The sequence below is a fragment of the Schistocerca nitens genome, chromosome 3 (genome assembly GCF_023898315.1).
Source record: "Schistocerca nitens isolate TAMUIC-IGC-003100 chromosome 3, iqSchNite1.1, whole genome shotgun sequence".
In the NCBI taxonomy this organism is placed as follows: domain Eukaryota; kingdom Metazoa; phylum Arthropoda; class Insecta; order Orthoptera; family Acrididae; genus Schistocerca; species Schistocerca nitens.
The window spans coordinates 329981275-330008065 of NC_064616.1; the positions used below are offsets into that span (position 1 = coordinate 329981275).

Consider the following 26791-nt stretch of genomic DNA (forward strand, 5'->3'; position numbering starts at 1 on the left):
AGTCCTTGTAAGGAAAGGATCTTTGAGAGGGCCGTGAGTGTAGTGGCCATGGACGTGGATGGACAGCGAACTACATAAGGAAAGTTTAAGAAAGCCTCAACTACTACAAGCCAAAACGAGTTAAGGAATGGACCCATAAAATCAGCATGAATACATTCCCAGTACTGCAGGGCGGAGGGCAATGGGGAAAGGGAGACCCGTTGTGCCACTTCATTGGTGGCATACTGCGGGCAGCCTCTCACAACACATGTGGTGATCTCATTGTCAATACCTAGCCAAAACGCATTGCGGTGGGCCAGCAATTTTGTATGTGAAACACCCCAATGGTTCAGATGGAGAAGGCACACGGCGCTCCAGTACAGTGTGGACAGGCTCACAACCCTGGGTGCCAACTCTTCAGCAGTCAATAATAAGACTTTATCAAGAACAGAGAGTCGATGGTGGAGAGCATAATAATTATGCAAAAGATCTGGCACTTGGCCCGGTGGTTTATCTGGCCAGTCGTGGTGGACAAATTGAAAAACCTGACATAATACAGGATCGGCTGTGACAGCCACTGAAATCAGAGAACTGGTAATGGGAAAACTATCCACAAATCCACAATGTTTTGGGCTTAAAAAAAAAGTTCATCCTGATCAAATGCTGGATTGAGGCCAATTGGCATTCAAGAAAGAGCATCCACATTAGTATATTGTGCCATGGGTTGGAAATGAATCTCATAGTTATAGCATGACAAAAACAGAACCTAGCATTGGAGAGAATGGGCTGCTTTTTCCAGTAAAGATGCTGTAGAATAGAATAGTAAAGAGAAACCAGAAGTTTATGATCAGTAATCAATAAACATGAAATTTTTCGAGAGCGTGCACAATAGCAAGGGTGTCTTTTTGTATCTGTGAGTAGCACTGTTGTGCCTGATTCAGAATTTTGGAAGTGTACACAATAGAGTGTTCAGAACCATCTGCTTATTTGTGCACGAGAATGGCCAAAAGACGATACTGGTAGGCGTCTATGGTCAAAACAAGATGTTGGCCTGGTTGGAAGATAACCAAGACACATTATGAGTGTAATTTTGACTACATTAGGGCAAAAGTGCTGTCGCAGGTGGGTGACCCATGAAAAGAGACATCTTTACGTAAGAGAGCATCAAGTGGCTTGGCCAATGTGCCTGCACCAGTAATAAATTTATGGTAGTATACAATCTTTCGAGAAGTTTGCAACTCTTTACATTGGTAGGATGTGGCAAAGCTGTAATGGCATCGACATTCAAATTGGCAGCCTGTAGCACTATGTTCAAGGCACTAAGGTTCTGTAAATGATCATCTCTTGAGGAACTTGAGATCATAATATCATCCACATAGTTAATGCACCATGGCACAGAGGTCGTGAGTAGCTCCAATAATCATTGGACAATTTCAGGGGTGCAAGCCATGCTGAACGGCAGGTGCTGGTATTGATATAACTTGAAGGGGGTGAGCACTACTAGGTCACATGTGGAGTCCCCCAGAAGCAGTTATAAATAGGCTTCTAACTAGTCTGTTTTGGAGAAATATTCACCCCTGGAAAGCCATTTAAGAGTTCATCTGGATGGAGTAAGGGATAGGTATCAATAATAGGCTGTAAATTTACAGACATTTTATAATCACCACAGATCTGAAGGCTATTGTTAGCTAGTTTTTATTTAATTAATTAATTAATTTATTTATTTGTTTTTATTTACGATTACCAGTGGAGTAGGCTGTGCACTACAGGAGACAGGAGTTATAACACCCAAAGACGTAAGTCAGTCCAATTCTAATCTGATTTGATCCTGTAAAGATACTGGGACTTGGCAGGCATGAATAAAACAGGAGCACACTGTCGGTTTCATTGTGATGTGGTCCTTGAACTCGGTAGCACACCGTAAACTATCTGAAAACAGAGAGAATATTCCTGGCAGAGCACATCCAGTTATTGGTACACAACTTGAGCCAATACCAGATGCACTTTGTCAGAAATAGAGAACCCAAAAATTTTGAAGGTGTCTAACCCAGATAAGTTTTCAGTGTGGGTGTCATCCCCTACTAAAGGTCAAAGGCCGAACAACTGCTTTGTACACTGCTGTCCCAATATGGCTCTTCATTATTTGTTGTAACTTTCCAACTGACAAGAAATAGCACAACACCAGTGATCCAAGACCCACATAGGTTTTGGAATTTAACAAAGTCACTTCTGCACCTGTGTCCACTTGCATTTTTAACTTCTTGTCCATCACATGTACTTCATTGTAGAGTTTGTTTGGGGCTGCCATCACTTGGGGAACACTGTTCATATCCATGTTCATATCTGGCGAAGGAGGTTGGGAGTTGTACACAGACAAAATATATCCACCACCCCTTTTTTCCCCACAATGGTTGCATGTCACCCAATGCTTTGGGCACACAGTCCATTCATGTTTAAGAAAACAATAAGGTCACAATGAAAGAGGAGCACGTGACTGCGGTTTTGACTGCTGCTGCTGCTGCTGCTGCTGCTTAGTATGGTGTTGCTCCATGTGTCATGGAGGCCGCAGTTACATGGCCATGACATCACCTTCACCTGTGAGCTAACTGATGGTGGCTGAGGAGGAGAGGAAGCAATGATCAGTGTTCCACACTATGCTTCCATCTGATTTCCTGCTGCCCTAGATACTTTCAAAGGCTGTGCAATTTTCAGGACATCTGTGAGAGAGGGACCTTCACACTGTGAAGCACGTTCACAAACTTCCCTATAATGGACCAGGCGTATTATAGCACCGTGGACCATCAAAATAAGCACGAGTCATAGTGGACCTCAGTAACAAACTAGCAACAATGGCTAAGCCCATGAAGTTCTGCTGCCCGAACTCTGCACGACTGTAACGGCCGCTTTTGACAGTGATAGAACTCAGTGTGAGTGGCAATAAGTTGAGTACATTTGCAATGATAATTAGAGAGCAAATGACACATTTCATCAGAAAAGGTCTGGCAAGTTCCTGAAGATTAGTTAGCGACATGAAAGGTGATAAAAATGAGAAGTCTACGACAAAAATAAAGCCTTGCACAAATTTGGGTTGGCAACTCCAAAAGTTTGAAAACATTGCCAAAGGCATTTTTCATGTGCGTCCCAATCTTCCGTAGAATCATACGGAGGAAATGGTGGGGGTTGTATCGACAGCAGTGTAACCTGGTGCGTCAGCAAGGCTGCCAAATTATTTAGTGCTACAGAGAGAGCCTGCAACTGATCTGTGAGAGGTCGCTGTTATTCAGCAAGAGATTGGAGAACTTCTTCAATTGACAAGTTGGCTGTATATTGAACCAGAGAAATGAAACACACAGAGTAGATTACTGCACTTTTCAGCAAGTATGTTGTAACGTTGTACAGACGCAATATCAGAAGTAATGCTAACCAAGCTTTTATATGAAGAGATCCTCAATAACACTGAATGAAGTATAGCACTGTACAAAGTAGAACTATAGTACACATTAATATACAGTCTCGTAGGTGATCATACAAAAAGCAAGTTGTTATAAATGAGGTGCAGGGCCCGGTGTGCTGGGCTGATATTGGCCTGTTGTGCACATAGCACAGCACAGGCCGGATGTGGAAGCACTTGTATTGCACACTGTTTGATTACGCACGATCTCAATACAGTGTTACAACACATTGTATAGTTACATGAAAAAATAAATATGTTTCTGCAAATTTTTGGTTGTGTGCAGTTATATATTTTTGAGAATTTTCGTAACTTAAGAGTGTTGTTTGAAACTTATTTTAGCAAATTGGCAGTTGTGATTTACAGAATTGTTCAGCCCAAATTCCAGTGTATATTGACATGAATAAATGTACAGTTTTCAGAATTTCCCCAAGTTAATAGTGTGGTACATAACTTATTTTGTAGTAACTGTGCCTATGCGATTCAATTACTATAACACTATTATAACTAACATACTGTGTTGCATTTAATTTTCTTCTTAGAAGGAGTTTATATTATCTGCATTTATTGTAAATTAATGCTATTTTCTAGTGACTGTAACCTCAAAAAAGTTTCAGGAATTAATAACTTTTATCCTAGGCTCTTTTTTTTTCTTTTGTCTTGATAGACTCTCATTGACGTACTGATTTCTTCAGTGTGACTTGCCCTCACTTCATGAGACACTGTGGAGAGGTTTGGTATTTAAACCAGGACATTGGTGCAAAGTCTGGTGATTGTGAACTTCATGCCACCACCTCTCCTCCCCTTACCTACCAAATACTGGCAGTGAAAATTTTTTCAACCACCAGTATTTGAATCAGTTTACCCCCGGGTCGAGTGCTACAGGTGTGCGTTAATGACCTGAGCCACAGAGGTGGATTCTGTGATAAGTTGCACTGCAACTTTCTGAACTTGTGCCATAAGGTTGAGAACTGTAGGGTCCTCCTAAATTGGTCAGGTGTGCACTGCTGACCAGAGGCTGCCACTCAGTTAGCTTACTGTGTGTGGGGTACATGCAAGGGTTTTTTATATTATATGACTCTCATAGAGGGAGACCAAGAGATGAATACACTAAGCAGATTCAGAAGGACGTAGGTTGCAGTAAGTACTGGGAGATGAAGAAGCTTGCACAGGATATAGTAACATGGAGAGCTGCATCAAACCAGTCTCAGGACTGAAGACCACAACAACAACAACAACAACAACAACATGACTCTCCATCCGGTCCAGATAATGATAGCTGCAGGGGAGGTGGAAGTTTCAGTATAAAATTCAGAGATGTCCCCTACAGGTGAGAGCATTAAAATCTTAGCAAAGCATTCATAACAATATGCGAGTTTGAAGTGCTCCGAAAGAGCTGTGGAGTTAACATTGTATTGGGCACAGGAAGTTGGTTAAAATGCAAAATTGATTGCAGTGAGACATTTGGGGAGAACTGAGGTGTATTTTAAAAGGATTAGGCAAATGGAAAATAAATGGAATTGGTGTATGTGTCGCAGTAGACAAGAAACTCAAATCCGCTGAGATAGAAATTGAAGGTGTATGTGAGATCGTTTGTGCAAGACTCGGGCATAAAAATAGAATTGAATCGACCAACAGACTTGCCTCAAGATGTATTCAAAAACTTTCAAGAAAACCTAAGTTCACTAGTGAGTAAGTTTCCCAATCATAGTGTCATCATTGGAGTGGAATTAAAGCATCCTCGATATTTCGGGAAAATTACTGTTTTGTAAGTTGTGTGTGTGATGAGGTGTCCTGCTAAATAAATTCTCTGAGAACTACCTAGAACAGATTGTTTAGAAGCCCACTGATAATGGACATATATGGGATCTAATAGCAATTAATAGACCTGACCTGATAGAGAATGTCCACATAGAAATTGGTATCATTGGCTGTGAGGCAGTTAGCAACAGTGATTACCAAAGTATAAACAGCAGCTAAAACAGATTGAAGGATTTATATTTTCAGCTAACTAGATAAAGCAGCAGTAGGGTCATATCTCAATAAGGAACTCAAAACGTTATGCTGTCGAGAGGAGTGGTATACAGTCACTGTAATGATACCTTTAAAGAAGGAGAAACTGCTGCATAATAAGTGAAACACAAAGTGTAGGGGTATAGGTAGATAGATTGAATGAAATGCATTTGGCTGTTAAAAGGGTGATGTCTGAAGCCTTCAGTGACTAACATAGCAGAATATTATCGAACAATCTCTCACAATACCCAAGGAAACTTTCGTCGTCTGTAACAGCCGGCTGCATGGAGTGGCCGCGCGGTTAGAGGCGCCATGTCATGGATTCATGGACTGTGCCGTCCCTTCCACCTGAGGTTCGAGTCCTACCTCGGGCATGGGTGTGTGTGGTGTTCTTTGTGTCAGTTAGGTTAAGTTAGTTTAAGTAGTGTGTAAGTCTAGGGACTGATGACATCAGTGGTTTGGTCCCTCAGGAATTCACACACATTTGAACATTTTTTGTAACAGCCTATAGTATCCCAAAGTTAGTGTCCAGACACTCATGATGAGACCAGAACTGAAATTGAGGATAGCAAGGCAAAAGCATAAATTCTGAAGGAAACAAAAATGTAAAGAAAATCAAAGGATATTACTGCAGTTTAACTCTTGCACCACTGGAAAGATGAGTGATATACAGGATCTCTCTTCTAACAGTAATCAGACACATTTTCTCTAGTATTTCAGCAGATGTTTGCAAATTCGTTTTTGCAGTGTGTAGGTGGAGACAGCACAAACAAATATTGCCCATCACATCTTCCATGCGATGCCCAGTGTTGACACACAGGACTCGCATTTGGGAGGACGACGGTTCAATCCTGCATCCGGCCATCCTGATTTAGGTTTTCCGTGATTTCCCTAAATCACTTCAGGCAAATGCTGAGATGGTTCCTTTGAAAGGGCATGGCCGACTTTCTTCTCCATCCCTCCCTAACGTGATGGGACCGATGATCTCTGTTTGGTCTCCTTCCCCAAAACCAGCCAACCAACCCAGTGTTGATGGAACACATTGGTTTGTTTCCTCTTACAAACAAAATTATTTTGAAAGTGTAATTTTACATTCCCATTCAATTGATTGGTCCCACATTTGTCTAGTGCAATATTTGTTTTCACGATATGAATTAACAGGGACAATAAAACGCAAATAAGATGCAATACTCCAGCAGCAACTGAGCCACACCGCTGCATGATGGTAGCAGTCATTGCAGGTCAGATTGATGCTGTCGCTGTTGGAGTACTAGTTATTATTTGTGTTTTACTGTACCTTTCAGTAGGTATTGGTAAAAGGAAAATTGCGTACGGCAAATTGGGACCGCTCTATCGAATGGGCGCTTAACATTCCACTTTAAAAATAATTTTGTTTGTAATGAGGAACAAACCGATGCCTTCTGTCTACATCATGCGTTGCATGAAAGATCTGATGAGCTATATTTGAGCCAACTCCAGCTACACATTGCTAAAACAAAATCATAAATATCTGCTGAAATGCTAGAGAAAAGGTGCCTTATGGCTCTTACAAGAGAAGATATTAGTGTCAGGGTTGTTAAGAAACATCTGATATCACTAACATTAAATAGAGCTCCAGGGCCTGGTGGCATTCCTATCAGGTTCTGTGCTGAATTTGTGGCTGAGTTAACCACTCTGTTATTATAATGTACCATAGATCCCTGTAACAAAAAACTATGCTCAGTCGCACTCATCTACAAGAACAGTAGCGGAAGTGATTCACAAAACAACTGTCCAATATCCTCGACATCAGTTATTTGTGTAATGTTAGAATATATTCTGAACTAGAACATAATGAGGTATCTTGAACTGACTGTTCTTCTCCATGCCAATCAGCATGGATTCCGAAAACATTGATCATGTGAAACCCATTGTGCATTTTTCTCACACGACACCCTGAAAGCCGTAACTCAGAGCAGTCGAGTAAATGCAGTATTTCTTGATTTCCGAAAAGCATTTGATTCAGTATCACATTTATGCTTTTTATCGTAAGTATGGTCATAAGGTGTATAAAGTTAAATTTGTGATGGGATTAAGGATTTTTTAGTACAGAGGGTGCAGCAAGTTATCTTGGATGGAGAGTCATTGCCAGTTGTAGAAACAACTTTTTGTGTGCCCCAGCGATGTGTGTTGGGAGACTTGCTGTTCGTGGTTGTAAGTTAATGACTTTGCAGATAACAATAATAGTTACCCCAGACTTTTTGCAGATGATGCAGTTATCTATAATGAAGTACTATCCGAAAATAGCTGCACAAATATTCAGTCAGATCTTAATAAGATTTTAAAGTGGTATGAAGATTGGCGACTTGCTTTAAATGTTCAAAAATGTAAAATAATGCACTTTAGAAATTTAGTGTCCTCCGACTACAGTATTAACAAGTCACAGCTGGAATAGGTCAGCTTGTGCAAATACCTGGCTGTAACACTTTTTAGGGATATGAAGTGGAATAATCACGTAGACTCAGTTGTAGGTAAAGCAAATGGCAGACTTCGATTTATTGGTTGAATAAGAAGACTCCAGGAATATACAAACCCCCTGTGCATTGCTCCCATAGGGATAATAAGGGCAAGCTTAGCTTAATTACAGCACACACAGTGACTTTTAAACAGTCATTCTTCTGCTGTGTCAATGTGAATGAAGGGGGAAGAAGCCCTAATAACTGGTACAGTGAGAAGTGTTCTCTGCCATGCACTTCACAATGTTTTGCAGAGTATGGATTAGATGTAAACACAACAGTGTGATTATGTCGACCGAAAAACGCAAGAGAGAAACAAACACAATTTGTCACATTACAGGATATTTGCTTACTTTTGAGAACTTTCCTTATTCCAGATACGGTTCAGGTTTGTTTCCAGAGTATTTAATCACCAGTTCTAGTTTCTAGTTTCCTTGGTTAAAAATTTGAAATATATTCTGGGATGATTCCTTTGAAGAGGGTATGGCTGATAGCCCAGTCTTTAATGACATCATCATTGGAACACTGGAATTTTTCTCTGTGCCAAATATACAAATTTGGGTAGGAATGTGTTTTCAAATGATAAACTTGTACCCAGTGGTTAACTTCCGTTACTTGGTAACTTTTAACAGTAAATTACTGTTGTTCAGTAAGCATTAGAACACATGAAGTTTCCCATTGTTTATCTTGAAATATCTTTTGTTGCAGTGTTGTTTGAGAATTTGAAGTTATTCATTTAAAAAATGCCACGACGGAAAAGGAGACAAAAACGCAAAGCTGGTAAAGATAAAGATAAAGACAAAGATAAAGAGGAGGCAAACTTTGTGGATGATGAGAAAGCGGATTACTTTGGGGACGTAGATGCAGAGGTGGATGAGGATACGAGGGGACCTGACCACGCACAGTTCAGTGAAGAACTGAAGAAAAAGTTAGCTAAAAGGAGGCGCCTCAAGGAATTGAAGAAGGTGTTCAAAGCTTCTAAAAGGTTAGAGGCGAAAGATCACGGGACCGATGTTTGGTATGTATCAAATTAAATTTCTATATAATTTTTGAAAAGTATACTGCTTGGCAGTTGATAAACAACATTCATATAGCGTATTAAAAATATGATCACTGTAGTGTTTGGTCTGTCAAAACATTTGCAGAGTATGTGTACTGTTTTTACATGTTTTAACAGGAACTCTCCACCATAGATGGAAACAGGACAACAAAAAAATGTAAGCTGCAGTTGCAACAGTACCATGTGGAAGCAAAATATGTCATTGCTTCACACAAGTAAGGATTGTGCCCACCATGAACTATGATGCAAAATCTACTCTTTTTTGGAACATTTTCATGGGGCTGTTGAATAGTTCTGTAGTTTGGGTGTCCACTTCCTCTAACAACAAATCTTTTGAAGGTGTTTCATTGGGCCAGAGAATGTACAGCTCCATGCATTGAGTGGGACCTTTACCAAGAGATGAGATCAACAGCTTAATACATAAGCATTGCAAGAGTGACATACTAAATATGTCCCAACATGTTTCAGACATTACAGTCACCACACTCAACAGCTAAAGGTCCATTCAGACTACTATTACAGTTGATAGTGAAAAGGAAATGCCCTGCAATAAATGTATACTGCAGAGTGCATCTGTTGCTTTGCAGTTTTTACCAGTACCATTATAATTGGTTGTTAATTTTCAAGAGTACAACCAGACCACAGTTGCCTTTCAGCAGCATAATTAAGGGGATACGGAATCGGATTTTGGGTTAAAAAATCGAATTTTTTTTTATTGGCGTATTATATTCTGCCATGTTTCCTCTTTAAAATGACGTATCATACATAGCTCTACTACAATTATAACTATTTTATTTTTATATATTTGTGAGATCGGGTATTGCGCTTTAGTTATACACGTCTCTCGTGGCTGACCATGAACTTTTTGGCAGTACCTTTAAAGTGACATGAATTCAAATATCCCGGTTTCCAGCGACTATTTATACACTAGTTGCCCGAAAATGTTTCTCTCTGGTTTCCTCAAGTTACTCTTTGACTTTGTGGCGGGACTGTTTTGTAAACAGTGTGATATAAGAAAGTAGTTGTTGTTGAGTTATTTCGTATTTAGTGCTTCATTTTTCGCAGTGAAAATGCCTAGAGCTAAAGCAAAAGTATTTAAAAAGCGTGTGAACTGGCAAAAGAAAAGAAATAATGATTCATTAGCAAAGCAAAGCAGTTCATCATCATCACTGTTGGAAAATGTGAATCCACTTATTACTGATTTGCCGAACGAACTTACACCAAATGAAAACAGTGCTTCTCATAAAAAACTAAGAGATTTGGAAGAGAAATATAATTTACTTGATAGAGGGAATGAAGCTTTTGAACTCATTGATACGAATATATTGTGTGAAGCTCTTGAAAACAGTTTGTGCTGCAAAAAATGTCATGGAAACGTTTCTCTGAAAGTAGAATCCCATGTTGGCCTGGCTGCCCAGTTTAATTTAATATGCAGTGTTTGTAAATACAGCTGTAAGTTTCCAAGTTCGGTTTCAGTAACTGTAAATAATGGATACAAGAAAACTGAACTTTATAGTGTAAATATTAGGTTAGTTTATGGATTGCGAGCAATTGGTAAGGGCAAAGCAGCTGGTGATATGCTATGTGGTGTTCTAAATCTTCCAAGTGCACCTTCAAAGTTTGAAGCTTACAATTATGTACTAGGATCTGCAGTTGAAGATGTAGCACAGAAGTCAATGCAGGTTGCTGTGGAAGAAGCAGTGGAAGAAAATGACGGCAGTCGTGACCTCATAGTGGCGTTTGATGGCACGTGGCAGAAAAGGGGCCACACCTCCAACAATGGTGTTGTAACAGCAACTAGTGTTGATACTGGCAAGGTTATTGATGTTGCAATAATGTCTAAATACTGTAGGTGCACAGGCAGGCTGAAAAATGAACACAGTGATGACTGTATTGCTAATTATTATGGTAGTAGTGGTGGCATGGAGGTTGCTGGGGTGAAGAAAATTTTTCATCGCTCTTCACAGTGGTATAATGTTCGCTATGTCAAATATCTGGGAGATGGTGACTCTAAAGCATTCAAAGAAGTTTTGGAAAGCAAACCATATGGGAACAGTGTAAATATAAGCAAACTTGAATGTATAGGACATGTGCAGAAGAGAATGGGTGCCAGGCTGAGAAGGTTAAAATCAGTTATGAAAGGGAAAAAACTAGATGATGGGAAAACCTTGGATGGCAGAGGAAGATTGACTGATTCCATAATAGACCACATTCAGAACTGCTATGGCCTTGCAATCAGGCAAAATACAGGCAATCTTGAAGAAATGAGGAGAGCTATATGGGCTTTATATTTCCACACCGCATCCACGGATGAGCATCCACAACATGGTTTGTGCCCCAAAGGTGAAAACAGCTGGTGTAAATACAATAGGGGACTAACAACAGGAGAGAAATACATTCACCACCACAGTCTACCATCAGCCATCATGGCAGAAATAAAGCCCATTTTCAGAGATCTAGCTGACAGAAGTCTTCTGATGAAATGTCTTCACGGAAAAACGCAGAACCCCAACGAGTGCTTGAATAGTGTGATATGGCATCGTCTCCCAAAAACAGTGTTTGTCGGAATTAATACACTACATTTTGGTGTGTATGATGCTGTGGCAACCTTCAATCTTGGAAATATAACTAAATGCCAGGTCCTTCAAAAGTTGGGTATGTGTGTTGGTTCCCGTACGGTATGTGCTATGTTCTTTTTAGATCAGCACAGACTAAGGCATGCTGATAATATAATCAAGACATTAGTGAAAAAAGCAAGACAGGTGCAGAGGGGTGCCAAAAGAAGACTAGAAGATGATTATGAAGACTGTGAAGGGGGTATTAGCTACGGATCAGGAATGTTTTAATCTTCTTTCTCCGTTTCCCGTAAGTTTACTTTTTACTTCATCTAGGAACATTATCTCAGGTACTGGTCAACCTAGAAGTCTGAAATTTTTATGACGTAGTGACATAGGTCCCTATTACATACTGAAACAACGATTTTTTAATTACTTGATTTACAAAAGACTTAGGGGTGATAGTCTAGTAAAAAGCGATGGAAAAAATTTACTTAAAAATAAATGTACAATATCTCTGTAAGAAAATACTTTGACAATAAACTGTTGTTTCAGTATTGTTGTAACATATGAATGCACATACAGTAAAATTTTTACCTCTCTGTCTCCAGTAGTTTGTGAGAAAATGTTCCCTATAGTAGGCATATATTAACATTGCGGGGATAGGTGATTCTGTATCCCCTTAAGTGGTTTGTGTCTTGTGATTGTATTCACCCACTGAGAGATTCATTTCCGCATGTATACAGACTTTTTGTGCTCTCCCTTCCCTGTGACATGAAACTGGCACACACATTCTGCATTAAGTTCATATCCATTTGTTGCTACTCTCTCTCAGCAGATCAGTGCAGAATTAGTCTTGCTTGTGCCATCAAGGGAGAGAATGTGGTGAGAGGATGATAATTAGTCCAGTCTGTAGTTATTCGCAGCGCTGACGTTCCAAGAAAGTTAGTATTCTGTGTGTGGCCTACACCTGTGGGGAAAGGTTCTGAAGTGGGAAAAACTCTGCTAGATGAACACAATATGCTAAAACATGAGTATGAGTAAAGAAAACTGTTCATCATGGAATATAAAGGGAAATTCTGGTCAGCTGAAATGTGCAAAAACTCAGAGAGTGGCATTTGTTTGCCATTTTGCTACAGTCTTACTGCTGACAGATAAGTTAAAAAAGGACAGCTGTCTGCTTACAGTAATTTTTTCTTAGTGTTCTCTGTGAGCTATTTGTGAATTTCATTTTAGTCTTGGAGCCACTGTCACTGAGGAATGTATTCTACATTGCATATGTTGGGGGGGGGGGGGTGGTTTCAAAATATGCTGTCTGTCAACCCTCACAATACCAAGGGATAGGGGTACTCTGTGCCACATTTCAAAAATATTATAATCTAGTCTTTTACTTTGTATTATAATATTTTGAAAAAAAAAGTTTTTAATTATGTCTTCAACACATGCTCTAATTGTTTCAAATTTTTCAGTAAAACTTCACGCAAGTCTTAATAGTGGATGTGACTTTTCACAACACACACACACACACACACACACACACACACACACACACACACACACAAAAGTCAGTGATTCTCGATGAGACCCGTGTTTACATTTAGTGATTTTTTTCTGTTTCCTCTTCATTTACTGCTCTCACGTCAAATGAAAACAAGACAGATTTCTGTGGCTGAGAGCTATCGAGTGAATTAAAATACATTCAAGTAATACGGAAGGCTAAAATATGTTACTAGTTTCAGATTTTATTTTTATTTCCACCTTTCTGACAATCAAGTATTAATCGCCTTGCAGAACAATAAAGTTACTTTTGCCGGTTTGCTAAAGAAAATTGGCTTTTATTAAGCTTTCCTGCTGAGGCAGTAAATTTATTTGAAACGAAGTGTTTAATTCCACACTATTGGCTAGTTTCAACTGTTCATTGCATTTCAAGTGCACATTTTCATCTTTTAGCACGTATGGGAGTATGCCACAATAAAGAACCAAATGTGAGATAATACAGTACTGGTACACTAAGAAAATTTACGTCCCGAAAACCACACCCAAAAGTTTAATATCAGGTCGAGGCCTACGTCATTGGGCGAACTATGCATTTTATATGGTTCACGAAATTCTGACGCTCTTGAAGTATCCTCTGATGTCTTGTTTCTTTTATGACATAATTTAATTAAGAGCTTTTAATGTTTTACATGTACGAACATATGGGCTTCCTTTGTCGCCGGAGCTGCGCAAGTGCGGTGACGCCTCTTATCTGGCACTCTCTGGCAACTGCTGCGATGAATCTAACAGGTCGCAGGAAAATATTGCGAATTGTGGTTCGTAAAGCGTTATTTTCAAAGTAAATTTCCTTTTACACAAAATGAATGATGTGTGAGAATGTACGATGAATTTCTTAAATCACAGTGTGTTTGCTCTCATTTAAAAATCAACTCTTTGATGACGAGCCATTCAGAAGAATTTTGGGTCCAGAAGATCAGAGATTTTTGGCGGTATTAAAAATGTTACTGGCTTGTTTGTGTGATGTATATTAAAGCGTAATGTGTGCTAAACAGATCAACATTATATGTGAAAGCTTAGCTTCTCTTGAAGATTAATCTTAGAGACAAATGTTATATGTGAAAGCTTTTCTTTCCATGTAGCATCACTGTGTATTAACTTAAACTATTAACTTTTCCTGTTGGTGGAATTCTAATTTATACTTTCATAATACGAAAATATGCAGCGTACATGTTGCTGCACATCAAAGATATTTCCAAAACGTGTTTTTATCCCCTGAGTTTCGTTTTCTAAAGTGCCAAGAAATTCTACGCTGCAGTATAAAACCATATCCATTCAAAGGATTGATAAGTTTTTACTGTTATGAAGGAAAGTATACTGTAACTTAGCATGGAAAAAAGTGTATTTTCACTTGGGAGAAATGTATTTTTAACTGGGAGATCCGGGAAAAATCTGGGAATTTTGTTTCCTTGCCCGCATATACACCCTGTGTGATAACACTTTGAAGAACTGTTTCAGGTCAAGTTTATTAAGTGTAAAACTTGGTTAGAGATTTTTATATAGCTGTCCTGTTACAGGCATGTCAATCTGTAGTCGAAGAGGTACCATATGTGAAATAGCAAAATCACCTATGAAAACACTAAAAATGAAAACCACATCCTTGTGTGACCAATAGTTAACAAAATCATTAATGAGAAAGCAGATCCCTTTATATATCTGCTGACTTCAGCTACTTGATGCATGGTGCTGTGGTGTAGCCATTACAGAACTGACTAGTGAGATATTGAGAAATAGGAAATGCATGCAAAATTTGGCAAATAAATTGATGCTATATTCTCCACCATCAGTGCACATAAACATCTAAACAAACCTACAAGGCATATTGAAATTGTAAGCTGAACTGTACCTTGAATACAAATCTTTTGACTTCTGTAGAGAACTCTGGAACATTCTGGAACACTTTCAGTGTAACATCGTAAAAGTCGCATGTTACTGAAATTAATATTGTACCACAAATTAGGTACCTGACACTACACAAATGATAAGATTACAAAACTATACATATCCGGACAATTAGAAGTGAGCATATTACAAAGTCCCCACCACGTGCAACCAGAGCCTCAAAATGTTGTGATATGGGATCATAGGATCCCTGGCAATTCTCCCTTCTGTGATTGCCGGAGGATTGTGACAAGCGAGTTACCTGTCAGCTGTATCACAAATATGTTCAATGGGTGACGAGGGCAAAATTACAGATCGAGGAATTAGAGGTATCTTCTTTCTACGAAGAAGGCTCGCACATTACTCCCCACATGAAGCCTGACATTGTTCTGCTGAAATATAGCGTGTGAGAATGAGGTTCTCTGTTCACGTGTTGTGAACATAGAGAAACTAACAGTTCATTGTGGCCACTGAACCATGGTCCAAGTTAGCTAATTTCCACATCATTGTTAGAGGTGAAAGGTAGGTGTGTGTGTGTGTGTGTGTGTGTGTGTGTGTGTGTGTGTGTGTGAAGAAAATGGTATATTTTATGAGTATAAGCAAATGGCGGTGTCATATTCAAACTTTCTGTTCCTCTTTGTTAACAAGAACATTTGTCAGATCTTTACTCGGACGACTAACAAATGGCAAATACGCTATATTTCAATTAAGATAAGGTGGTGAGTCCACATTGGTGTTGCATTTCATAAGTTTGAAATATGATATTCTGGAACAACACAGTTCAAGGAGAGCGCTGCTTTTGTAACACTTGATTTTGGCACAGTAGTGCACTTTTTCTTGTGCAGTGCATTTTCAAGTGGATTAAATGATGTGCAGCTGTTATAGCTCCTGAATCTCACTGAAACTGACAAATATCGATAATTCTGAAACATAGCTCACTTGTTACAGGTAATGCTGCTACATTTTTGTTTTGTACGCATTCTCGAGTGTGGTTTCAACCATTCCACAACTCCGTATTTCTACAGTAAAATAGTGGTATGCACAAAGAGCTATAAAATATATTTCATTTGTTTCCCAGTCTCAAACTGGGCATCCCTTGTTTTTTTCATACTTAATTTTCTGATATTCTGATATGTGGTGCTTTATGATAAATAAATGAGAGAATACAATTATTACATTCTGTTATGTAGAATTTGATTTTCCTGTCAGAAAATGTGTTCTTTGTGTATCTCACACTGTTTATCTGTCATAGGTATCCGGCAAAAATCGTAGAATTTGACGATTCGGAGAATGAGGTTCTAATACACTTTGAAAATTGGTCTCAAAGGTATGATGAATGGATCCTCATTGACAGCCCAAGGCTTAGGCTGCTAGCAGAGGAGCCAGTTGAACCAGTGTAAGTTTATATGATGATATATGTGAAGAGAAGTATAGATTCAGTTGTTGCTGGTGACAGGTATACTTAGGAGGAAGCAATATATTGAATGACTCTTCTAAAAATGTAGTTGCTGGTGACAGGTATACTTAGGAGGAAGCAATATATTGAATGACTCTTCTAAGAGTGTAAACTCTTGGAATTTACACAGTAAACTACAGAGTGATGCAAAATGCCTCTCTTTCAGCTTCTGCCACTGGAGTCGGCTGAGCATCACAGTGATGCTTTCATGCTTGCTAGATGAAACTGTAATGAGGCACACTGCTCTTCTTTGGATTTTCTCTATCAGTCCTATTTGGTACAGATCCCAGACTGATGATCAGTATTCAATTAGAGGGCAAATGAGTATTTTGTAAGTGATCTCCTTTGTAGATGGACTAAACTTCCTGAGAATGCTTCTGACAGGTGTGGTTCCTATGACATGGCTGACCACTGCGCTCATTGCATTGTGACTGCTGTTCATGCCGGATGCACTGACGAGCAGTTCCGTCGAAGTGGCTGTGGCTTACAGCTGATAGTACATAAGAAAAAATGGGTTTTGAATTTGCTCACTATAAGAAATACTGTGTGTAAATTAAGCAAAGGTACATCAGCTCCTGGAGCTAGTTTTTCGGTAGAGATTTTCGTTTTCCTTTAACAAATTGAAAACCACTTCTTTCAGATTTGCGTGTTTTCTTCACTATGTGTGGTGAATCAAAAGTAATGTTCCATAGGGCAAATTCGACATTAGTGGAGATAGCAAAAACTACAATGAGAAGAATAACCCACCATCATCTCACCGCCGAAATTATTAGTAGCGTGCAGTGCATGGTACCACGTGGCCAATTGTCTCCGAGGCAGTTGATTACTAATCAATTATTAAAGTGCAACAGGTTACTGCAGCTCTGTAGTGTAGTGACTTGTACAGCAGTATACGTACACTAGGAGAAGATGGAAATGGTTCTCGTCCATGCTGCAGGCAGGAGTCAAGGGAAAGCAGCAGCAGAATACCACATGCGACATCCAAACCGACATATACCTAATCACAGAATGATTGGCCATTTAATGGAATGGTTCAAGTCTACAGGTAGTGTTCACGACAAAAGATTATCTCTACAGCCGCACACAACAAAAGGGATACACAATCAGCAGCCATACTAGCTAATGCGATAGAGTGTCCAACTCAGTCAAAAAGGACGGTGTCACAGGAACGTGTCCTCAGCCAAGCCTCCGTGTACAGGATACTGTCCTCTAATCCATTCCATCCCTGTCGAATCTACTCTGTGCAAGAACTAAGCTGTGATGATACTGATAGGTGGGTGCAATTCTCTGAATGGTCTGAAGAAAGCAACACTCACCAGCGAAACCTTGAAGGTGACATTTTCTTCAGCAATGAAGCTAATTTCCATTTGAATGTGATGATGAATAGACATAATTCTGTCTGTCAAGCAAACAACAATCCACATCTCGCTGTTGAGGCATACACACAGTCTAATCCTAGGTTAAATGTGTGGTGTGGCATACATGGAGCTGTCCTCATTTGACCCATATTTTTTAACAGTACGCTTTCTGCTGCATGCTACAAGACGATGTCTTGATGAAACATAACTACACTGTTTTGACGATCTGCCCCTCAAATGGTGATGCAGGTGTTTCTTCTAGCAGGACGATGCACCTCCACACTATGAACAAAATGTCCACCGACTCCTGGATGAGGTTCTTCCTGGGCGTTGGATTGGTAGAAGGGGTCCAGTGCAATGGACATCTAGGTCACCAGACGTGATGTCACTGGATTTTTTCCTTTGGGAGCACATCAAGTCTACAGTGTACACAAACACACCAAGAATATTAATTGACCTGTAGGAGAATATCACCAGAGCCTGTACAGAAATACCAAAACTGGTGTTGTGGTCAGTATCCAGCAGTGCCCGTTGCCGTGTACAGATATGTCGTGTGCAGGATGACAGTCAGTTTGAACACCTTCTGCAGCAGAGGTACATGCAAATAACTGACCAGGGATACCAGTTGCGTTGTACTGTTTTGTATCCAGCAGTGTCCGTTGCCGTGTACAGATGTGTTGTCTGCAGGATGACAGTCAGTTTGAACACCTTCTGCAGTAGAGGTACATGCAAATAACTGATCAGGGTTGCCAGTTGCATAGTACTGTTAAGTTTCAGGACATCATTGACCAGTGATGTAACATTTTGCTTATATGATTAAAGCATGTCTATAGAACGTGTTTGTCTCTTTGTATATTTGTTACCTCCATTGATTACGACTTTGTCCAATGGGCCAAGACCATTGAATCACCAATGTAGACCTTGTACTAGGGGACATGGCTTTTCAATCACCATATACAGGGTACTTCAAAAAGAATATACATATTACAAAGTATTATTTTGTCCAAACTATCGATCGCTGCATCTCGGATTAGCTATTGGCGAAATGAATACGTAGTCCAGTTTATATTAATAGCTGCTAGATGTCAGCTGCCTTCTGGTTTGCTTGGTAACCATCATATGTTTAAAATGGCTACTCCACAGCAGAAACTGTTTTGTGTTCTCGAGTTTGCAAAGTGCAATTCTGTGATTACAGTGCAAAGACGTTTCAGGTTGAGGTACCAAATTGATCTCCGAATGGGTGGAACATTCGCAGATGGTATCAACAGTTTCTAGATACATGATGTGCATGTAAAGAAGAGAGTCCTGGCCACCCTCGTGTTCCTGAAGAAAATGTTGCATGAATTCAGACTGCTTTCCAACATACAAAACTGGTTGTTTCTGAGGCTGCACGAAGACAACTTCATTTTTCAACAGGACGGGGCACCCCCTCACTGGAGTCGCCAAGTGTGTGTGAATGAAACTCTACCGAACCGTTGGACTGGTCATCAAGGAGCTGGCGACTTAGCATGTCTCAGTTGGGCTCCTTGGTCACTGGATTTGACACCCTCGACTTCTTCCTGTGGGATTTCGTTAAAGACAACACTTATGTTCCACCACTCCCGCATAACCTGGAAGAGTTGAAGAACTGGATCTGTATTGCCATAATATCAGTGACAAAGGACATGCTTGCCTGAGTATGGGAGGAAGTTGAGTATCGATGTGATATTGTTTGTGTCGCTGATGGAGGGCATATTGAACGTCTGTATTGTTTGTGTCGCTGATGGAGGGCATATTGAACATCTGTAATCTGAACGTGAGATGTTTGTAAATGTGTGTGTAAACTTTCATATTTGTATGTCTTAAAATTTAATAAATATTCGAAATATGTATATTCTTTTTGAAACACGCTGTATAATTCTTCTCCTTCTGTTCTGAGGCAACTAATTGGCACACAAAATTGGTTTATTCTTATCTTATAATTTCACATCACATCTTAATGATGAAGTGTTTGGTTTCTGATATTGGTCATAGTTATTGTGATACTTGAGAATTACGTAAACCTGTCATGTAACATTTGAAGGTTTTGCAGTGAAAAATGTGCTTTCTGTGTGCTAAATGTAGCTAACACATCAAAGTTGTTTTTAAAGCTGGATCAAAAGCCATATCTCATTACAGTTTGGAGAAAATAGAAGTTTAAGTACTTTATTTGAGGCCACTGGCACTGAGTGTGGTGCATGATATTCCATGCACAAGTAGTCTGCAGCTCAGTGTTGTACTTAGCTTCAGTCATCAGCAGTTTCTCAAAATGAATGATCACAGTTTAGTGTTATACTTATTGCTAGAAGAAAATGATGAAGAATAATGGGGGCCATTTTTTCGGGTGTTACACAAATACTTTGCAGTCTCCTACAGCTGTCAGTATCTGGAGAGTAGTGTAAAGGGGTAAAAAACTACCTGTGTGGACTCCACACTGTGTTAGCCACTTGGGTAGCAGTACCTGATGTGCAGTACACAGCTAAGCCATTGAAAGGATGGCTACAATACTCAAACCTGTGGTGTAAGTCCAGGAAATCACAACCTACATTGTCACGTAACCATTGAAGATTCTGGTTCAGGCATACTACTCAGCTCAGAACCATTGGCCTCAATCAGTTCTGGGAACAGAGCTACAAATTGTGAGCTTTGGTGAGACTCCATGAGCAGTGCTGGTCTTTTCAACCGCCCATGCCTGTCACTGAAATGATTTGAAGTATGACTTGGGATTCCAGGCGACCCATTATTTGTTCCAGCATGTGCCACAATCTGCAACTGGTTGCAGTGTGTTCCCTCATTGGCTGCTGGAACAGCCTCTTAAAATATGTCGAATAAGGTCTCCAGTCATACACTTAATGCATAATGTGATCCATCCCATCCCGTGCTGCTGTTTCCATAAGGGACATTGTTATTCATTGTACATTTGAACAGATGATGATTGACAGACCCTACCATTTGCTTAGTTTCAGTTTTGATGAGAGAGAGTTCTTTGAATTTGTTGATTAATCTGATGGTTATAATACCCTAAGTTCTCCACTTAATTCATTGTTGGTTAAGATGATGGTTGTAATACCCTAAGTTGTCCCTGGACTCCACCCACACACATCCCCTTCCCTCGTACCAGGCCAGTAGACCTACCATTGACATGCTATCACAGTCAAATGGATGAGTAGTGATAGATCCTGTACTTCTTGTAGAGGAGACAGTTTCAGTTGAAGAGGGTAGTTGTTGAGGTCCCTTCGGTATCTCTGGTGCGTGACTCAACATTTCACCCAAAACACCCATTCGGAGCAGCTTTGAAATGCTTGACACCATTCAGATTTGATTTCAAGCCACTTATGAATACCAACTAACTCATCCCATGCCTGAGAACAGCATACACAGTGAGGCTTTATTCTGACTATTACAAAGTATATGTGAACACTAAACAAATGTGTAACTAATGAAAGAAACCATTGGATAAAATTCACAGATTCCGTGCAGAAACATAGAGAGAAAAACTTTTGTCAAGGTTGTGTTCACTGACAGACTTGTGTAATGATGTCAAAAGCAGTGCTGATGCATGACAAAATGCCTACAATATACACTGCTGTTTGAAGGGAGGGGTAACTGTCTGGAACATATTATGACAGTTATTATATGTGCAAAACACAATATTACACTACAGCAGCTGAATTACTGCACGAAGTTTACATCATGAACTTAAAATTTCAGGCACTGACTTAGAAGAAGCTGGTCGTTCAGTGGAAAAACGTGGAAATGTTGCACTAACCACTCAAGGAGAAAATATTTTCTGGGAGGATATTGCTACCAAAGTTAACAGAATATATAACTGTTAATCACAAATTACTATGAAATACATTGTGCCCAATGCTGATAAATATCTGAAAATTCTGCAAATATATCCTTATCAGCTGGGTTACAGGAATATTGCATTGAAGGCATTAACTATTACTTGGGCATTGTGGTGGTTGAACATAACTACCTTGTATACCAGACTAACATACCACACTAACAACAGAAATTGTATTAAACATTTTATAAGGTAAGCAAGCTAGAGGGGCTTCAGAGTTTTTTTTAAGCAACCACAGTTGCATTTTTGGTAGAACAGTGAGGATATGGGTGCAAGAGAGCTGTGCGAATGCCCTTACTATGGCCCTGCACGTGAGCTAATGTTTCACCTGACAACTCACTGGGGCCTTAGAAAAATGATACCATGTAGACTGATTGTCATCTAGGCACTTAAGATAGCGTGTTCTCCTGTAACGTATGTGGAGCCAACTGATACTTCTATGTTTGTAAGTGGATAGTTGAGGGTCCTTATTACTCACATGTGCTCTTCAACTTGGTCCCCCCCCCCCCCCCCCCCTGGAATAATGCATAGGACAAGGAAAAATAAAAACGCTGTTTGATGAACATTCTGGCAAACGAAGGACTACGTACCCAGGAGTATACACAAGCTGTTTTAGCACAAAAACCACCCATGATGTGAAGAAACATTGGTCAGTTATTGATGGATCACGGTTTAGTATTTCTCCAGAGGGTCTTCTAGCCACTTGTTGAGCTGATGCCACGAAGAATTGCTGCACTTTGTTGAGTTAGATTGGAGTCAACATAAATTTGCTACCTGTACCACAGTTTGGATCCTATGAGTATTTTAGGTTACTGAACAGGCAGGCATTGTTTAGTTTAGTCTCAGTAAGCTTTCTCTCTTTTTTAACATTGCTATATCATAGTAAGTGCATCAGCAATAGTCATGTACGATTTACATTTTTGTATATACAATTCAGTATTCATTTTCATGAAGTAAAAAAGATAACAGGTCATGAAATTTTATGTCAGTGATTTTATTTTCAGACAAACTAAACCAACGAAACCATTTAGAGTTGGTGAAAAGGTAATGGCAACATGGAGCGACAGCCGCAAGTACCCAGCAGAAATCAAAGCTGTTGTATCAAAGGGTATTTTTGTATTTTATTTCTCTTCATTTATTTAGTAGTGTACTAGTTTAGTTACAAAATTTGTAAGTATGGAATCTTTGTTGAGCACTATCCTTGTAGTTGCGAAGACTGATTTACAATGGCTTCAATAATTCTGTACACCTATTTAGAATGAGCATAGGTCAGATCACAATCTTGGCATTTTGACCTAGGTTTTCAAGGATTTCAGTAAATCTTTTCAGATGATATCAGAAATGTTGATATAATAGGTTGTGACGACTTCTTTCTCAGCCCCTCCCCCGTCACTCGTACCCCTCCCCCTTGATTCGACCACTCCCCCTCACTCCGACCCTTCTACCCTCGCCCCTGCCCCTCACCTCTACCACTCCCCCCTCCTTGGCTCCCTCCCCCTTCCCTCCCTCCCCCTTCCCACCCTCCCCTCCCCCCTTCCCACCCTCCCCACCCTCCTTTCCTCCCTCCCCCACTCCCTCCCCTCCCCCATCACCTCCCCCACTCCCTCCCCTCCCCCCTCACCTCCCCCACTCCCTCCCCTCCCCCCTCACCTCCCCCACTCCCTCGCCTCCCCCCTCACCCCTTTCCTCCCCCCTCGCCTCCCCCTTCGCTCCTTGCCTCCCCCTCCCCACCCTCCTTGCCTCCCCTCCCCTCCCTCCCTCCCTCCCTCCCTCCCTCCCATCCTTGCCTCCCCCTCCATCCCCCCTTGCCTCCCCCTCCCTCCTTCTTTCCCTCTCTCCTTCCCCCCGCCCTCATCTCTCTCTCTCTTTCCCTCCCTATCTCTCCCCCACCTTCTCCCCCCCTCATCAGCCAGGACCATCAAAAGTCTGAGGTTATTTTAATCACACTACTCTTGCTCACTCTCTTTCAATTTCTGCCTCTCCCCCTTTAGAATCTCTCTGCCCCTTTAGAATGTTTTTCCTGTCCATACTTTTCCCTTTCCTCTTTCTCCTCCCTCCTTATCAAGCATGCTCCTTCATGTTAGCTCATTTCAGAGTTTGATATAATTATGCACATGGGTAGTTCCAAAACTTGTTTGCTCTTGTGTAGTACTGTTTTTAGAAATCCAGGGTAGTATTTGGCAGTATATAAAGCAATAGCAGGCTGAAATTGTAAGTTGAAAATGTTTCTTTTGAACATTATCACTTTTCTTGACATCCCATTTAGCCTTTGCCTGTGTTTGATACTGCATTATTAGTTTGATGACACTTTTTTCTTACAGTACATCATTAAATTAAGCAATATTGAGTTTATTTGTTGTGTTGTCTTGTTAGTAATATTACAATTTGGTAAGTAGTACTGAAATATTTGTGTGTGGCATTTAACCATTTGTAATATGAGTTATGCCAACTGTTTCATCACAGAAGTACTTGTTTAAACTTTCATGTTTACATATAATTTGTAAAATGTATGACTTAGTTTTGCTCTCTCATTGCATACTATGAAATTATTTGATGTTGGAAACAGTGTGAACTCCTTTGGTATAAGTTAGTAGTAGCATACTGATTAGTAAAAAGACATATACAAGCTTATTTTTCTTGTAATTGAAAGAAGTGAGCCGGCTGAAGTGGCCGAGTGGTTCTAGGCGCTTCAGTCTGGAACTGCGCGACCGCTACGGTCGCAGGTTCGAATCTTGCCTCGGGCATGGATGTGTGTGTCGTCCTTAGGTTAGTTAGGTTTAAGTAGTTCTATGTTCTAGGGGACTGATGACCTCAGACGTTTAAGTCCCATAGTGCTCAGAGCCATTTGAACGATTTTTTTGAAAGAAGTGAACTTACATCACATTTTTGTTATTTACAGGTGTATATAAAGTGCTGTTTTATGACGGCTTTGTAAAAGAAATAAAGGGACATCGAATAACTAAACTTTCGGAAACCAACTCTCAGGTAAAACTAAAAACATTTCAGAAACACAACTGTAACCTTAGTTTCCTGTACAAGAAATTTCAAATTACAATTTTTCCCCCTCTCTGTTTATAGCAGTTACGTGTTAAACGTCATGCACGTGCCAGTAATTCTAAAAGTAAGTCGGCACCACAGCGCTCAAATACTTCCCGGACAAATCTCGAACCAAAATACTCAAAAGAGGAGCGTCGTCTTCGGATGAGGAAGTTAAATATTGCCGAGCTTTTCCAAACAAATAGACGTCGAAGACGCAGAAAAGAAGGTAATTCTGACGACAGTGATACAGATAGTGACACCCAGATTCAATCTAGACAGAAAAGCAGTAAGCTCACTGTGTCTGATTCTGAAAACAGTGGTTTAGAGTATAACAGTAAGTCACCATGGCAGTCAAGATTACTTGATAATGATTCAGATACGTGTGATCGTGTGGAAGCCGAACATAGAAGACAAAGGACATCCTCGAGCCCTTTTGGGGTCAGTGATATTGAAACAAGGTCTATGACGCGAAGGATGTCCTCTAGCTCTTTAGGGGAAAGTGACGCCGAAAACAGAGCCAGAACACGAAGAATGTCTTCGAGTCCCTTTCAAGGTGGTAACACCGAAACTAAAATTAGAAGACAGAGGATGTCCTCAAGCCCTCTCGGCGGTAGTGATATTGAAACGAGGTCTATGACTCGAAGGATGTCCTTAAGCTCCTTCGGGGGAAGTGACATTGAAAATAAAATTACGACACAGAGCCCATTTGCGAGCAGTGATGATACGAGAACCACACAAAAGACATCCTCGTGCCACTTGGAGGGGAGTGATATTGAGGCTAGAACCGGTCGAGGAAGGACATCCACTAGCCAATTAGGTGGAAGTGACGATGAAACTAGAGTTAGGACGCGAAGAGCATCTTTGAGCCCTTGTGGGGGCAGTGACAGAGAAACAAGGTCAATGACACGGAGGACATCCTTGAGCCCCTATGGGGTCAGCGACAGGGAAACTCGGTCTACGACACGAAGAACCTCCTCAAGTCCCTGTGTGGGCAGTGATGTAGAGACTATAATTAATACACAAAGGAAATCCTCAAGCCCTACTAGGAGTAGGAGACAGGCACGGACACGGACAAGGACACGAAAATGGACAGCCTTGTCCCCTTTGGGTTACCGCGATGTGCAACCTAGAACTAGATCTAGGACACGAAGTCCCTTTGGTGAGAGTGACATTGTACGTAGAGCCAGATCTGCAAGCCACATGGAATCTGAGACCTCAGAGTCTGATATTGATCTAACGAAGAACTACCGGAAGTGTGTGAGTGAAGGAGAGATTGACAGTGTGCAAAGTCAACCAGTACTTAAGCGTAGGCGCAGACGAAGAAAGCCGTGGGGCAAAATTCCGAGAAGGAAGGAAAGAGCTGAATCCTCTACAGACCTGAGTAGCTGCTCGGACCATTCTGCTGCCGAGTCAGAAATAGGTAAGTTCTTTAATTTGTTCTGGAGAGTATAACTGAGATTATGAAAGTTAGGAAATAGAATGTAGGTATGGATGTAACAAGACTTTATTGGAAAACTAATAAAATTACATTTGAATACTGATAAATATGTTTCTTAGTTATTCAGTTCAGTTACTCGAGTTGAAATGAATGCAAGCTAGTGGTAAGTCCTTAAATTTGTATATTTTCTACAGGACCAACATTACGGGTGAAAGATTGGGCTGGCACTACACAGTCTGTGGCCGAAAAGAATGTGTCAGGTATGAACAATATCATAATGTAACATTTGTGTTTTAAATGTTGATCATTGTAGATATTTGGCCAAATTAATCTTCGGAGGTCTTGTGAGGGAATTCCAGTTTAGTACTTTGAAGTTTAATTTTGAATTTTATGAAAAGAATTGAAAAATGATGTTTGCTAGATTCTTTATCCTTTAGTGTACAATAATTGTATTACTGCCAGTTTTAACATTAATTATTCCATCTGTGTGTGAATGATGGCGGGGCAGGACAGACTAAAACGAGCTCAGTTGTAAATACCACTGTAATTTTTAATGTTACATTCCACTCGGAGCACTCTGTAAGTTAATAAACATGTTGAATACTACAGAATTTATTAGGGATATGTAGGAAACAATGATAAAA

At 40.2% G+C, this 26791-nt stretch overlaps 1 protein-coding gene across 2 annotated transcripts in view; it reads left to right on the forward strand.

Annotated features, from left to right (window-relative positions):
- The window catches only part of LOC126248293 (uncharacterized), a 289514-nt gene that overhangs the window by 29064 nt on the left and 233659 nt on the right, over positions 1-26791 (forward strand). The window contains exons 2-7 of one of the 2 annotated variants that reach the window (XM_049949155.1): positions 8647-8956; positions 16241-16384; positions 22675-22778; positions 24570-24655; positions 24749-26129; positions 26342-26407. In XM_049949155.1, coding sequence (XP_049805112.1) covers positions 8682-8956; positions 16241-16384; positions 22675-22778; positions 24570-24655; positions 24749-26129; positions 26342-26407 — 2056 coding nt within the window. In that variant the 5' untranslated portion in view covers positions 8647-8681. The remainder of the gene's footprint in view (positions 1-8646; positions 8957-16240; positions 16385-22674; positions 22779-24569; positions 24656-24748; positions 26130-26341; positions 26408-26791) is intronic. The other variant, XM_049949156.1, reaches the window with a different exon arrangement.